This window comes from Rhinolophus hipposideros, assembly GCF_964194185.1.
Source record: "Rhinolophus hipposideros genome assembly, chromosome: 5".
NCBI classification, from domain to species: domain Eukaryota; kingdom Metazoa; phylum Chordata; class Mammalia; order Chiroptera; family Rhinolophidae; genus Rhinolophus; species Rhinolophus hipposideros.
This window is the reverse complement of record NC_138051.1, coordinates 94734041-94749026: the sequence shown is the minus strand read 5'-3', so window position 1 is coordinate 94749026 and position 14986 is coordinate 94734041. Positions and strand designations below refer to the sequence as shown.

Here is a 14986-nt window from a genome sequence, read left to right as displayed (position 1 = left end):
AAATCCAAACAAAACCTCTTCTCCTGTCTTGGGGAATCTCCCCGCTCTTCACTCTGCCTGTTCCCCCCACCCACTCACGTACACAGAGACAGTCTGTGGGAGGGGCTTGTTCAGTTTCACTCTTTAATAAGCCGAGTAAGCGGGGAAGTCTGTTTGTACCATTGTAATCTGTTGTTGTCATCATTAACCATCCCCACGTGAAGTAACAAAAAGGCTTGGGGCCATTGCCCATTTGCATTTGTTGGGGGAGAGTGACATAATTGCAAGACAGTTTAGAAGTGACAATAACTTATGTTCGTGTTTTAATGAATAATATTTATAAAAATTAATATCATGACCCTATGAGGTAGAGAAAGCAGATTGTTATCACCATCTCAGGGTAAGATAGGAAGGCCCAGAGTGGTCAAATGACCTGCTCAGAGTCACACAGCTATCAGTGGGACAGTTTTTGACATGGCAGGGCCCCTCCGCCACCCACAGGAAAGGATCAGAAACAGCTAGCCCACTGGGACATCAGTCTATGAAACTGACCGCCATCCCCTCAACGTCCCGCTACTCCTCCCTTCCCCACGCACAGGCTGAGGAGGGAGCTTGAGCTTTAGGCAAACACTGTGCTGTCAGTAAATACAGATCAGATGCTAAGTAAACAAAGGTAACAGTGAACTGTTAGTGCTTGGGTGTAGTGTGGGCCAGGTGACGTCTGATGGCCCTCCCTGTACTATAACCCTGGGGGCATAACTGTTATCTTCCCTGTTTCCTAGGCCTGGAGAATTTAAATACCATGACAGGTAGCAGAGAGGAGCCCTGGGCTTGAAATTTAGTCATGTTTTTCTACAGAGACCAGCTTTAGTTGCCAAAGAACTGGAATAATCACAGTTAATATTGATAATAGCCAATGTTAATCAGAGACTGTGGGGACAAAGCCCCAAAAAACAGTTTCCAGGCTCTTGGCCTCACATAGAAAGGTGCTGGCTCGGGTAGTAAATGGCCATCAACTGTGATCAGATGGCCAGCAGCTGTGGCTAGTTGGCCGTCAGCTGTAACCCGTAGGCCATTGGCCCCTAATATAACTGCTGTGGTTACGCTGGCAGGGAATGGAATGGGGGCTAGCAAGAAGATGGTGGCTGGCAAGCGCGGACTGCTGTTAGGCAGATTATGTAGATCCTGCTTCCTGTGTCTCCAGCCCAGCCGCCAGCGAGAATATATTGGTTTGACTCCCCTATCTATGGTTCCGTGGGTGTTCCTTTTTGGCCTCACCGTGTCCTGCGTTCTTATGTGGGGAGCGGGAGCAGAGACCCACCAGCCACCCTGTGTGACACATGGCGCAGCGAGCAGGGTTCCCTACACGACAGAGACCTACTATTTGTTAGACGTTGTGTGCTAGTCTTATCCTCCAAGAAGCCAATTATAAAACGAGATTAAATGTGCAAGACGTTTATTAGGGAAACACCTATGAGAGAAAATGGGGTCAGAGCCCGGGGAGGCTGGGAGGGAGGAGGTCTCCCCGATGCAGGTCTGCCCCTGAGTCCAGGTGAGTGGCGAGGGTCTTGGAGAGCCCTGTGGTTCTAAGGGAGTTTGGCAAGGCTGTGGGGCAACCTGGACCAGTCCCCCTCATTGGAGCCAGATGCCCCCCCGGACATCGCCTTAGTGTTCCTGCTCCATCACCGTTGGGAGTAGCTGAGGGGGCGAGGCCTTGGTGAAAACTGCAAACTCAGAGGGAATTCTGGGGCCTCAGATGGGCCGTGGATCAAGCTCGCTCCCTCATAGACCTGAGAAGCAGGCCCCACACCGTGACATGCGCTCTATGTGTGTTTTCTCATTTAATTCTGAAAAAATAATCTGAGAGCTAAATACTGTTAACACCCCCATTTCACAGATGATGAAACCAAATCCAGGGATATAATGAAACTTGTCTGAGTTCACAGAGCCAGAAACAGGCGAAGCGGAGAAGGGAGGGAACTCGTATCATCAGACAACCCCCAGACTTCTGTGCTAATCCATCGCTCCTTGCTCCCCAGCCTCAGAGCCATTAGCAGGCTGCCAAGGTCACAGGACAAGGGTGCAGGGGGCGCTATTTGAACCCTAGCATCTCTGGGCTTAAAGTCCTGGCTCTTTCCATCATGCCACTGTCTGTGGCTCTGCCTGTTTGCATTCTGTCTAACCCCTGGAAACTGGCTTTTGTGTCCACGCAGAAAATATGCCAGCTGGAGCCAGAGGGACGTGTGAAGGTGGACCTGGTGCTCCGGGCGGCTGAAGTGCTCCTGGCATGCTGCCATGAGGACCAGAAGCCCGAGATCCTGGCCCGGCTGAGGGACATCAAGGCCCTATGGGAGGAGACTGTCACCTACATGACTCACTGTCACAGGTAGGGCCGCTGGGGACCTGGCCAGGGCTTTGTCTGTAGTTGGCTGCTGACCCTGCTTGCCCACCAGCACACTGGCCTGGGGCCTCTTCTCCAGTGCTGGGCTCTTCTCCAGTGCTGGGATTCCTGGGAACAGGATGTCCTCTTGGGATTTTGGCCAGCCCTGCCTGCCTCTTTTTAATCATAATCAGGCTTACTGATGATAGTAGACTGTGGGAGCCCATCTTGTTTTGCCAACAATTAATTCTTGGTAGACTTGCCAAGGATGTACCCTCCAGCAGAATGGGAGAAAGGTCCTAGGATAAGAAGGCCTGTTGCCTTTAGGCCAGATTCTCTGCCTGTATCAGGGAGCTAGGTAGGAGCGGGAGGGGTGTTAGAAAGACCAGAGATTGCGTCTGGCTCTGTTGGCTACTTTCCATGTGGCCTTGGGAAAGTTACTTGACCTCTCTGGGCCTCAGGCTCCTCATCTAGACAATGGGTAGAATCAAATGTTCCTTGAAGGTTGTGAGGAGGACAGAAGAAAGGGATAGCAAATGTCAGGAGCAAAGCACAGTACTCAGCACACAGCAGGCCCTCCGTAAACAGGAGCAGCCAGCATCCTCTCCATCTTGATAAAACCAGAATGTTGAGTGGAGTGAGGGGACTTTGCACAGTGCTTTCTGCTTTTCAAACCCTTCTAATTGGAAGTCCAAAGAGGCTTGATGTTCGCTGGACACAAGCCCATCATCATGTTACAGATGAGGAAACTGAGGCGATGAGGAGGCAGGGTTATGCAGTGAGTGAATTTATGGCACCCCTGAAACGCACACACAGGCCCTCAGCCTTCTGTCCCCACTGAGTGGTGACAAGCACACAGATACTCTTCTATTCTGCAAATTGTTAAACACACTCTCGGTGGCATCTTCTCGTGACTGTCAGTGGGCACGCAGGTGGTAAGAGCCTGAGGGCTCTGTGTGCTGAGTCCTGACACCAGAGAGAAATGACTGGGCTTCTGTGCACGGACAGTGGAAGTTGAGGGCTCGTATTTGGGGTGCTGGTGGCTAAGGCTCGAAAAGCTGCATCTACATGTCAGATCAGGTCTGGAATCTGAGCCCCTGATCCTTAGCCTCCCCCATGGGGCTTATTTACCAGATGGAGGCTCTTGTCCAGTAGGACTGAGATAGGGCCCCGAATCTGGAGTGTCAACAAGATGCCCAGATGACGCGGAGGCCCAGCGAGGGTGTCATCACAGCCCCTTCCCACAGCCGCTGGCTCTGGGGAGTGGGCAGTGGCCCAGCCTCCCTGCCCAGGAGCAGCGTGGGCGGGCTGTTCACTGCCCGGTGGTCTCTGCCCACAGCCGCATCGAGTGGGTGTGGCTGCACTGGAGTGAATACCTTCTGGCCCGAGACGAGTTCTACCGCTGGTTCCAGAAGATGATGGTGGTGCTGGAGTGCCCCGTGGAGCTGCAGCTGGGCCTGAAGGAGAAGCAGTGGCAGCTGAGCCACGCGCAGGTGCTGCTGCACAATGCGGCCAGCCAGGCCGTGCTCCTGGACCGACTGCTGGAGGAGGCAGCCTCCCTGTTCAACAGGATCGGGGACCCCAGTGTGGACGAAGATGCCCAGAGGAAGATGAGGGCTGAGTACAATGCTGTGAAGGTCAAAGCCCAGGTGGGTGAGGCGGGATGGGCTGTCTCTTCCTCTGTTCCTCCATCGATCCACCCCATCTGCGCATCGGCCACGTGTGCTCCTGAACCAGCTATCCATCCATCTACTCTCCACCCACCCACTGCCATCCATCCATCTATCCACCCTCCTCTCCTCTTACCAGCTACCTCCCCACCAGCCTAACCAACTTCTCGTTCATCCAGACAATCACTTCATCACCCACCCCTTTATCTATCTACTCATCTGCCTACTATCAACCCACCCACCTCTTCACCCATCCCTTCCCTCATCTATCTCTTTACTATCAACTCCCCACCCACTGTCTACCCCTGCACCCACCTACCTAGTCAGTCTACCTGTCACCCTCCTGTCCATCCACCCACCCACCCATCACCTAACGACCTACCCACCAATCTCCATCTACCCCTCCACACACCCCTCCACCGCCCACCCACCTGTGCAGCCTTATCTCCCTCTGTACAGCCAGTGGCTCTCAGTGCTTGGTACACATGCGGTCCTTAATACGTGTGTGTTGACCGACTAACTGATGGACTAAGGTTCACTTTCAGCTGGCTCCCCTCCTCCTGCCCTTTAGCTTCTCCACCTCTGCTCTCGCTTGCCCTTCGCCCATCCCTGTGCTCATCCTTTGTCCCCATTCCCTCACCTCCTTCTTGCCTTGAGTTTTAAACAGTCCATTGAATTATTAAGTTCAATTGTTTTTTTAAAGACATTCTTTTTGGTTCTTTTTTATGTCCGCCATTCTTTTTTTTTATTGTATCTTTCTTCCCCTTACATTTTGCACACCTTCCAGACATGGATGATATCTGTAATAGTTCTAAGCATGCATGTAATATTTTACAATCTTCATCAGATTGTTCAAGTAACTGAAGTGCCAGAGCCTACGGCTGACATTATTTGGGCCTCCTGACCCAGGGGATCATTTCCTTGGGGGCTTTGTAATTCTGAGCTGTGAGCTCCCCTGAAGCAGGGCTTTGTCTGCAGAGCCCCGTGGCTGGGCCTGGCCCTCAGAGTAGCTTGTGTTTGCTTCAGCCAGGCTCCCCTGGGAATTTACCTTCATGATTCCTATTTTTATGTCACTGTATTGGCTTGGGGGTTTCTGAATCAAGTGGGTACTCTAAACTTGAATGCCAAGCCAAAATTATACAAGAGGCCCCTGGCTCCATACTCTGAAAAGTGACTTTTCTTTTTCATTTGGTTTTAGCCAGAGCCCAGGCTGAAATACAAACTTCCTCTTGTATTGTGCTGATGGGGAGATATTTTTTTCTAGTTCATCCTTTGACTGAAGGGGCAGCCCCTTGAGGGTCCTGCCTTTTTGCCGTTGTCTTTGCCCCCTCTGGGCCCATAGTCTTACCTCCTCCTCCATCTGAGAAGAAAACATCATGCACACCTGTGAGTTTAGCAATCTGGTTTCTCTAACATCTTTGCTTCTGGTGCCTGCAAAGTCTCACCTTGGTGTGTGCATTTAAACAATGCTTGTGATATTTTATCCAGCATTTCTGACTGCCTATAATGGGAGAGTAGTCAGGTTACCTAGTCTTCCGTATACTGGAACTGGAAGTCTCCTGGGTCCTTCATGTTTACAAGTTAAGGGAAATAGTTCTGTAATAAACAGAGCTCTCGGAACCCATCAGCAGGCAAAGGACTCTGGCCCCTGTCCGCTTGGAAAGGGAATTGGGTTTAAGCCAGGTGTGTGGCCTCAGGGCAGCTCGCCCTACCTAACCGGAGTGTGAGGACGGAATGAGCTCACCTGCAGCTCTTTGAAAACTGGCAAGCATTTTCCCAACACAAAGGACACCTGTACTCTCAGTAGCAGTGGGAATAAATAGCAACAACAATGGTTTTAATATACAGCAGGTGCTCGGAGCTGTTGATTGAATGAATGAGAACCCGCCCTTGTAGTTTGAAGGCACACAAAGGCAGGGGGAGTGACAGGAGGGTCTGGGGCAACTGCACAGGGGCCAGAATGGACAGGGAAGGTGGGGATGGAGTTTGGCTCTGGAAGGTGTAGCCAGTTGGCCCTCGACAAGCCCTGAGTGGCAAGGGCAAGCTTAATAGCAATTCTCTGTCCAGGTGTGTCCCTCGGGCCCAGGCAGGGAAGGTGCCTGCCCCATGGCCTCCTTGTTATGACTCTACAGGACACAGGCGTCAATCAGTGGAGATTCTTTCATGCAGCATGTGGAGGAGAGGAAACAGAAAGTGGTGGGGGGTGTGCGAGTGTGTGTGTGCGTGTGTATGTGTGTGTGTGTAGGGAGCATGCCAGGAGTACTGGGTGAGCACCAATTCTGGCCCAGATGCAAAAATGGTCACCCCAGAGAGTTTCATGGTCACCCAGGGGACTCTCCCTTTACCGAATCCAAAGAAATCGAAGAAATCACAACTTTTATTGGCAGCTGCTATCTTTTCTGTCTCTTCATGTCTTCTTTCTGTCTCTTCATGTGGCAGATAGAGAAGGTGTGACTGGGCCCATTTTTCTACTTAAAAAAAAATAAAATTCAGGTATCAGACATGACTGGCCCAGTAGAAAGAGCTAGAAGCTCTACGGGACACCACCTTCATTCGTGCCTCAGGTCCTGGGGTAGTCACTGCCCCTGTGCCTGTCAGGGGAAAGCGAGGGACTTCTGTGGGTCAGTGGTGGGGGGAACACAGTAAGTAGGATGTTTGGAGCCTCTGGAGGCAGGAGAACGTTGCTTCAGAGGGTTTGAAGGTTTTCAGGAGGCAGAGCCTGGCTGGCAGGGTCCTGAGGGCTGGAGGGTGGGGGCGTTGGCCCAGTGAGGATGGTGGGGGCGCAGCCCTGCTGGAAGCCCTCAGAGTTGTCAGATGAACTGGTCAAGTCTGAGCCCCAACTTGGAAATGGGGCACTGGCATCTTCAGGGTGACTGGATCCTATGTAGAGAGTCAATGCAGTTTGGCTTTTCCAGGTTGGCTGAAGCTCACAGACATGATTTTTCTCTTGTTCCTGCTGCCAGGGGTTTGGGAGCTCTGTTCTTACTCCCTGCGAGCCTATTAGGCCCTGGATGGGGAGAAAGGTGGGGACCCGTGGAGCTGTTTCTTGTCTCCCCCAGCGATGGCTGTAGACTGAGGTGGCAGGTGGGAAAGTTAGATTCCAGCTGGTGTGTGAGCGGGCATGTTGCTGGCAGAAGAGTCGTAGCTTCCATCAGATTCCAGAGGGTGCTATGACCCTCAGGAGACTGAGAAGCTAATGAGACGCGCATGCTTTTCCGTTGCCCTTGGCAAGACAGTTAGGCCCCAACCCAAAGGTCCTCATCAGTAAAACGGGATCAACCTCGGGGGCAGACCCCAGCCTCCCGCCCTGGACAGAAGCAAAACACTCTGGCTCCATCCTGAGCAGGGTGGGAACACCATGTGTCCAGTAGCCCCCAAAGATTCTTGGTGGCCCAGATGCCTCCTGGTCACCTGCTTTACCTGTGATGAAGGCCTCACCTAGCATAAAAGTCTCTGACAAAGCACATGAGCAAGCCATCTCTAGGCAGGCAGCCAAACTCCTACCAGGGCCGTGGAAGGCTCCCTGGAGGTCCAGGCCTGTTCCCAGGGTGGGAGGGTCCCTGGGAGGTTGTCTTAGTCCGCTCGGGCTGCCAGAACAGAGACCCACACACCGGGGAGCTTAAACAACAGGAATTGATTCCTCACACTTCTGGTGACTGGCTGTCCAAGATCAAGCTGCCCGCAGATTGCGTGTCTGGTGAGGGGCTTCTTCTGGGCTTGTAGACAGCTGCCTTCTCACTGTGTCTTCATGGCCGAGAGAGGGACAGAAAGCTGTCTGGTGTCTCCTCGTATAAGGGCACCAATCCTATCCTGGGGGGCCCACCCCACCCTCAGGTCCACGTCTAATCCCAGGTACCCCCTAAAGGCCCTGTCTCTAAGTACCATCACACTGGGGGTTAAGGCTTCCACATAGGAATTTGGGGAGGACACAACTCAATCTGTTGCTGATACTGTACATATTAATACTTCATCCTTCACCAATAAGAGCCCATTTCCACATGTCTCATGCTGGTTAAGAGGCCATTTCCACCTCTGAAAATCCATTTTTGACTTCCAATATGTTAACGAGCAAAGCCGCATCCTGTGGATGGGGACAGGACCACAGAAGCACTGTGGGGGCCAGCTCCGGACTGGGGCCTTCTGACCACCCCCTGCGGGGAGATTCTTGACCAGGACAAGTAGCCCCGCTGGGGGTGAGGATGTGAGCGATAACACTGTGTCAGCCCAAAGCATCTGCAAGTCAAGAAGAGACAGCAGGCTGGTGGCCAGTAGGGTCTTGCTTGCTTATTTTGTCTGAGTGTTTTTAATCCACCCTTTCCATTTTCTGAAGGGCCAGGCAAATGGTAGCGTCCTTTCTCCCTGCTTCCCGCCCTTAAAGAAGGCGTGTTTGTCTGGCAGCTGAGCCATGCATCAAAGCCGTCTGTGCAGCCTTTGCAGAGGAATATATCCACGCTGCCTTTGTTAATTGGTTGGGTTTTGACATTTCTGACAGCTCTGCTGGCTACAGATGGTTTAATTGTTTGGTCTAACTGGAGAAGGTTGAGCACTGTCCCATTCGTCACCCCTGTCATCCTCGGCCATGGCTGGCCCGGCAGTGGCTGAAATGTGCTCTGTGATTGCTACGCCTGGCACAGAGCTTGTCTGGACGGCTGCCCTGCTCGGGCCGGCCTGCTCCCTATCACGGAGGCTTTTATTTACTCTGGATTGCCCCGGGTGCCAGCACCTCATCACTCACACACACAGAGCCGCCGGCCGGCACTTTCTTTGGCAAATTCACTTCATTACAACATTTATAACCATCAGCGTCAACGGGGGCCAGCATTTATTCTCTGCTTGTTATTTCTGACCCACTTTGTTTCATAAATGAGCCTTTCCTGTGGTTGGAAGAAGCTCTGGAAGGATACAGATGACCCCACAGAAAGGGGGATTCGGCAAAGACAAGAAGACGGAGCCGGGTCATTGGCCTTTGGTCCACTTTCAGAATTCGCACAGCACCGTGTTTCCCCATCCACTGTGCGCTGCTGGTGAAGCGCTGAGCCTCACTCCATTTAGTGAGGGGTTCTCAGCTCTTCACTGACGGACTTGGTCCTGTACCTTGGTGTCCCCATCTCTAAAATGGGGATATTTTCTCCTCTTTGCAATGGTCATTGCAAAGATTTAAATGAATTACTATTCCTAGACTTGGTGAGGAGCTTCTCAAAGAGAGGGGCAGACACATACAGATAGCAGAGCAGTTTTGGCATCTGTTTGTCTGCTCCCCCTTCCCAGCTGAGAACTTTTGACTTAGCTTCAGAGACCCTCCTGGCCGTGGCCTGGCTCCATGGCTGAGAGCTGAGGCTGATACATTGTGGCCCACGGGCTCCATCCAGCCCACCTCCTGATTTTGCATGGCCTCTGAGCTAAAATATGGTTCTTACAGTTTTAAATAATTGGGGGAAGTAAAAAGCTGAGTCTTTCATGACGTGTGAAAATGATAGAAAATTCAAATTTCGGTGTCCGCATTTCAGTTTTATTGGAATATAGCTGTTCTCTGTGTGTGTTTATCTGTGGCTGCTTGTCTGAGCCGCTGCAACATACGGGGCACAGAGGGGGCTGAGGCCCTGCAACCCAAAGCACGGAGCAGGTAAAGCCGGAATATCTACTGTTCCTCAAACTCTGGTCTCGAGCTGTGGTGTTGGAGCTCAGCACTTGTCATTTAAATCTTGTCTCTCAGGCCCTGCGAGAGTTTGTGACCTCCCAACATCGATTTTGACATTTGTCTAATGGGAGGGTTTTGTGATTGTGGTGAAGATGAAACAGCTGTCTGGCAAGTTCCCGGCACAATGTCTGTGCTGAGTAAATGGAAGTCCCTCTTTCCCAGCTGAACCTGGGAGACGAAATCAACAAGGGGCCACCTGTCTGTAGGGAGCTCTTGGTTCCCCGAGCAGGAGCCACACCACAGAGAGAAGGCTGTTCATTCAGCCCGGAGCAGTGGGCAAGGCTTCAGAGGAGGAGGGCGCAGGAGGTTAGCACACCTGCTCCCCCGCCCCCGCTTGCTCATTTGGGTGTGACAGGAGCACAGGGGAGAGCAGGGGGCAGTAAACCATGACTCACAGTTGGTAAGCGTGTACTACACGCCTGGTGCTGTTTCTTGGGTGACGCGAGCTCTGACTCATTTACAACCCAATGAGGCTTGTACAGTTATTAATCACACCTACAGATGGGGAGACTTGGGCAAGAGGACTGAATTATGTGCCCGAGGCAAGCCGGGGTTCGAGTCACAGGCAGTGGGCTCCCAAGCGCGGCTTGACCATTGGACCACAGTACTTAACATGGCATCCTGCCTTTGACCTCTGGGCTGCAGGCCATTGGACCTAAGCCTGGGGGCAGTGTGGAGCCATGGTGGGGTTTAAAGAGATGGTGCTGTGATCAGAGGTGTGTTTTGGAAAACAGTCCTGAGGCACACAGTAGGTGTGATAACAGGGATACTATTTCCCAAATGTCAGCCACTCTCAGGACACCATCTTGTCCCTGTGTGGTTAGAACTTCAGTGGGATTGTCTGAAGGTAGGCATGACTTGAACGCCTTCAGGTGGCATCACTGCGCTGATGAGGAAATGGGGCAGCCTGCCATTTATTTGCATGTCTGAGGACACTGTTGTTCTGAGGCAGAAAGCCCGTAGTAGGTCCATTCTTACCTCCTGAGTTTGAATCTCGGTGTTTTCCTACCCAGGTGACCTTGGGCAAGTCATTTCACCTCTTCTGTGCCTCACTTTCCTTGTCTGTCAGACTAGGTAACAATAGTGCCACAGGATGGGGTGGCCAGGAGAGATCAATGAGATGATAATGTTTGTAAAGTCCTTGGAGTAGTCCTGGCAACTTGGTGAGCTCTCAAATGGTAGATTAGGTAGCAGTAGTTGTTTTTTAACCAGGCCCCTGTCTTGAGTGCCATTCCCAGGACGTGGCAGGAAAGAAAGCCAGCTGTGTAGTTGATAGGCCCAGCACTGACATGCTTTGGTCTCCAAAGCCAAGAGCCTCTTGGCTTAGTGCTAATAAGTTAGAGAGGAGCGTCTGGGATCTCCTATCTGCAGCAAAAGGGTTGGGGTTGCAGCCCACACTCCTTACATACACACACACACACCCCCCACACTGAGGCAGGCCTCAAAGACCAGGTCAGCCTGGCCTGGGGACCCTCATGGCCAGTGACTCTCCCCTCCCCTCCACAGGAAAGAGTGGACCTGCTGGAGCGGATGACCCGGGAGCATGAGCATTTCCAGGCAGATGTGGACAAGTTCCAGCTGTGGCTGAAGGCGGTGGTGGAGAAGGCGGACAGCTGCATGGGGCGGAACTGCAAGCTGCCCCCCAAGCAGCGTCTCTCCGCACTGCAGGTAACCCAGGGCCGGCCGAGGGAGTGCTCACATGCAGCGGGTTCTGTGTTAGAGTTTATTTAACAGGGTTGGGCTGGGGGGCGCACAGGAGATACAAACATCCAGAGCCTGAAGACCCCATGGAAGGAGAAGCATGGAATGTAGTGAAAAACGTTTGGGGCCTTGACTGCCTTATGGAGCCCCCAGAAGCGTATTTGGAAACCCAAGACCAGAGCAGCAGGGTCTGCACCAGTGGGTCTCAAATGGGGGACATTTGGCAATGTCTGGAGACATTACTGGTTGTCACAACTGAGGGTGAAGGTGCTACTGGCATCTAGAGGGTAGGGACCAGAGATGCTGCTAAACACCCTACAATGCCCTTGACAGCTCTCATGACAGAGAACTGTCCGGCTGCAAATGGCAGCAGGGCTGAGGGTAAGGAGCCCTAGTGTGGGCGTCAGGCCTGCAGTGGGGAGAAGCTAGGTCCACCTCACCTTCCGGACGTGCTGTGACCTCGAATGAGCTGCTGACTCCCTCTGCAAAGTGAGTAGGTAGATTATCTCCAATAATTCAAGAACCACTGTGTCATTTTTGCCACAGCTACCCAGGACCTGTGCCATTTAATATTGGTGTTTAAATGGACTCACGTTCTGAAAAAACAAACAATGACCAAACAATATCTTATATAACTTATATAACAACCTTATTCACAGCAACCTTATTCACGAGAGGCCCATACTGAAAACAACTCACGTTTTTATCAGCAGAGTATTGGATAAATAAATAAACATCCAGTAGAATGTTTATCTATTGGATAAGTAGAATAGAATATGTACACAGAGGAACACTGCTCACAATAAAAAGGAATGAAGTACTGTTATACACGACAGCATGGAGGAATCTAAAAAACATTACGCTGAGTGAAAGAAGCCAGTTTCAAAAAATAACAAGTTCTATGATTTCAGATAAGTTCTAGAATCTTCTGGGATGTTATTTTGATAACAACGTAGACTGCATGGGCGTGCATATTTCTGGAAAGTCTTTGAACAGTAACATTTAAGGTCTGCATGTTTTACTCCATGTAAATGATCCTTCAATAAAAAAAATAAAAACTATATATTTTGAAGGCATTTTCAAATAAAAGAGATTTAAAGGTGTTTATCTAACCATTTAAAAAAATTAAAAGCCGATGAAGAAACTTGATATCATTGTCAGAAATGGATAACCAGTACTCATTCATAATTAGTAGGTAACCACACAAATTAATATAATGAAACCAAATGGGGTCCTCAGGTTCTGTTGGGCTCCATGCTGTGGTCAGCTGAAGGCTCCGTGCCCGAGGCTGCCTCTGTCTTTGTTAAAAAAGAAGATGAACAAATGTCAGGGGGTGTGAAAGACAGAGAAGCACCGGCAGAGACTTTCTCCTTGATTAAATGAAATGGCTAGGAAGCCACGTGGGCAGGGGATTGCACGCTTCCGTGGTGAGTCAATGTCATGAAGGCAGACAAGCCACCCCTTGGAAAGGTGCCTGTGGCTCTAACCCAGGAATCTAGGAATCAGTCAGTGCTTAGCATGATGTTCCCAGGGGCTCTGGAAAACACATCCAGTGTTGTCTCTTTCCCCTCATGCTTTTTATCACCTCCTGCCCTCTTTAGGACATCGCCAAAGATTTTCCCAGGGGTGAGGAGTCTTTGAAGAGGCTGGAGGAACAGGCTGTGGGGGTCATCCAGAATACCTCTCCCTGGGGTGCAGAGAAGATCACTGAAGAACTGGAGGAGATGCGGAAAGTTCTGGAGAAGTTGCGGGTCCTCTGGGAGGAGGAGGAGGGGCGGCTGCGGGACCTGCTCAAGTCCAAGGGAGCCTTTGAGCGGCAGAAGAGGCAGCTGGAGGCCGAGGTGGGAGAGTTCAGGAAGGGCCTTCAGAGGCTGGCTGAGGAGGGCATGGAGCCCATGGCGAAAGTGGGGACTGAGGACGAGCTGGTGGCCCGCTGGAGACTCTACTCGGTAAGCAATGTTTGGCCAAGTCACGTCAGTCCAGGTGGCAAGTGTACCCTGGAGTGTCGCCACTTGGAGCTCCTCTGCATGGTGGAAGAATCATGCTAAGCCTTAAGTGCTCTCACTTTGGTTTTCCTGGATCTTTGGGTATTACTAAGGTTGGGTGTTTGCACCCATTTTCTGGATGAGGAAACTGAGGCCTAGAGAGATTTTTTTTTTCTTCCCTCAGCATCCCTAGGATCATATGATGAGTCGGTGGGTAAATAGGACCAGAGCTAGATTGGCTCCAGGTTTGCCACTCTCTTGACCGATGATGGGATGTGGGGTGGGCTTCCCGGGCACAGAGCAGGGAGTGTTAGGTCGGAGGAAAAGCTCTTAGTGTAGAGATGGTGATGAACAAACACAGTGGGGGGCTAAGGAGGCCAAGCAGACAATGCCTCTCCTGGGGAGGAAGGGGTGGGTTCCCACCAGACATGTCCAATCGCAGCACCCTCCCCATGTGCATATTCACAGGACATTTGATTTGTGGACAGAGAGATTTAAAAATAGGATAAACACCCTCCCCCTACTCCTATGTTTATTTATTAACTCCGTGGGTTAGCTCAATGTCGGTTCCATTGGGGAGATAGTGAAAAGAAAAGCCACCCAGGCGTGGCTGGTTGGCTCAGTTGGTTGGGGCGTGGTGCTGATAACACCAAGGTTGCCAGTTTGATCCCCGCATGGGCCACTGTGAGCTGCGCCCTCCTTAAAAAGAAGAAAAGAAAAGAAAAAGGCAAGCCACCTAGACCCCACCTCCACTCTGTGTCCTATTTTTTCTCTTCCTTCTGATTTTGCCCATATGCCGACATTTTTGTATAAGTAGGAGCAAAGCACATGCACTCCTTAGGGCTCACTCAGCGGTGTAGGAGACCTGATTCCACTGCCATGATCAAGTTCGTAAAAAGGGAATCGTGTCCCCTTTGGGACTGTCCACCTGCGCGGTGTGGAGGTGTGTGGTGCAGTGGTGAAGAGCAGGGACTGTTGGATCAGACTGCTGAGTTCAAGCCCTGGTTCCTCTTCTTACCAAGTGGATGACTTTGGGAGAATTACTTTCATCTCAGTTAAATGTTCTGTGTGGTGCGAATAAGACCCACTTCCCACATTCCTTATGATCGTGTGAAAACAGAAAGTGCTTAGTACAGCACTGGCCAGAAAGTCAGCTCTCAGGGAGGGAAGGCTTGGAAAGCCCTGCCACTATCCCGCTGTCACCACAGCCACTTGCCCGTCTGGCTGTGTTTCAGAAAGCCTTTCCTGGGGCCGAACCACATCCCTACGGAGGCTATCTGTCCCGCCCCATTCAGGTGTCACCTCAACTCTGATTAAGCCATGACTCACCCGAAACCAAGGAAAGGGAATTTCAGAATTTCTTACTAGAGATTTCTGTTCTTCAACCACTGCTTGCACAGATACTGTTTGCACTTCTTGTGACGAGGTCTATAGGAGCAGACACACCTGACCTGCTCAATGCTCAACCCAGCCCTCTGGGTGCCTGGGGACCAGGCCAGGTGTGTGGCTGCAAGGTGGCCAATCTACTGTGGGCTGGGAGCACCCTTGTCCCAGCAGAGCAGGGGAGGAAGGA

At 51.4% G+C, this 14986-nt stretch overlaps 1 protein-coding gene across 1 annotated transcript in view; it reads left to right on the top strand.

The window, feature by feature from the left end:
- SYNE3 (spectrin repeat containing nuclear envelope family member 3) overlaps positions 1 to 14986 on the top strand; it is an 89803-nt gene that overhangs the window by 43828 nt on the left and 30989 nt on the right. Inside the window, exons 3-6 of the mRNA XM_081047972.1 lie at positions 2193 to 2365; positions 3699 to 4008; positions 11234 to 11395; positions 13030 to 13377. Of these exons, the coding sequence (XP_080904098.1) occupies positions 2193 to 2365; positions 3699 to 4008; positions 11234 to 11395; positions 13030 to 13377 (993 nt within the window). The remainder of the gene's footprint in view (positions 1 to 2192; positions 2366 to 3698; positions 4009 to 11233; positions 11396 to 13029; positions 13378 to 14986) is intronic.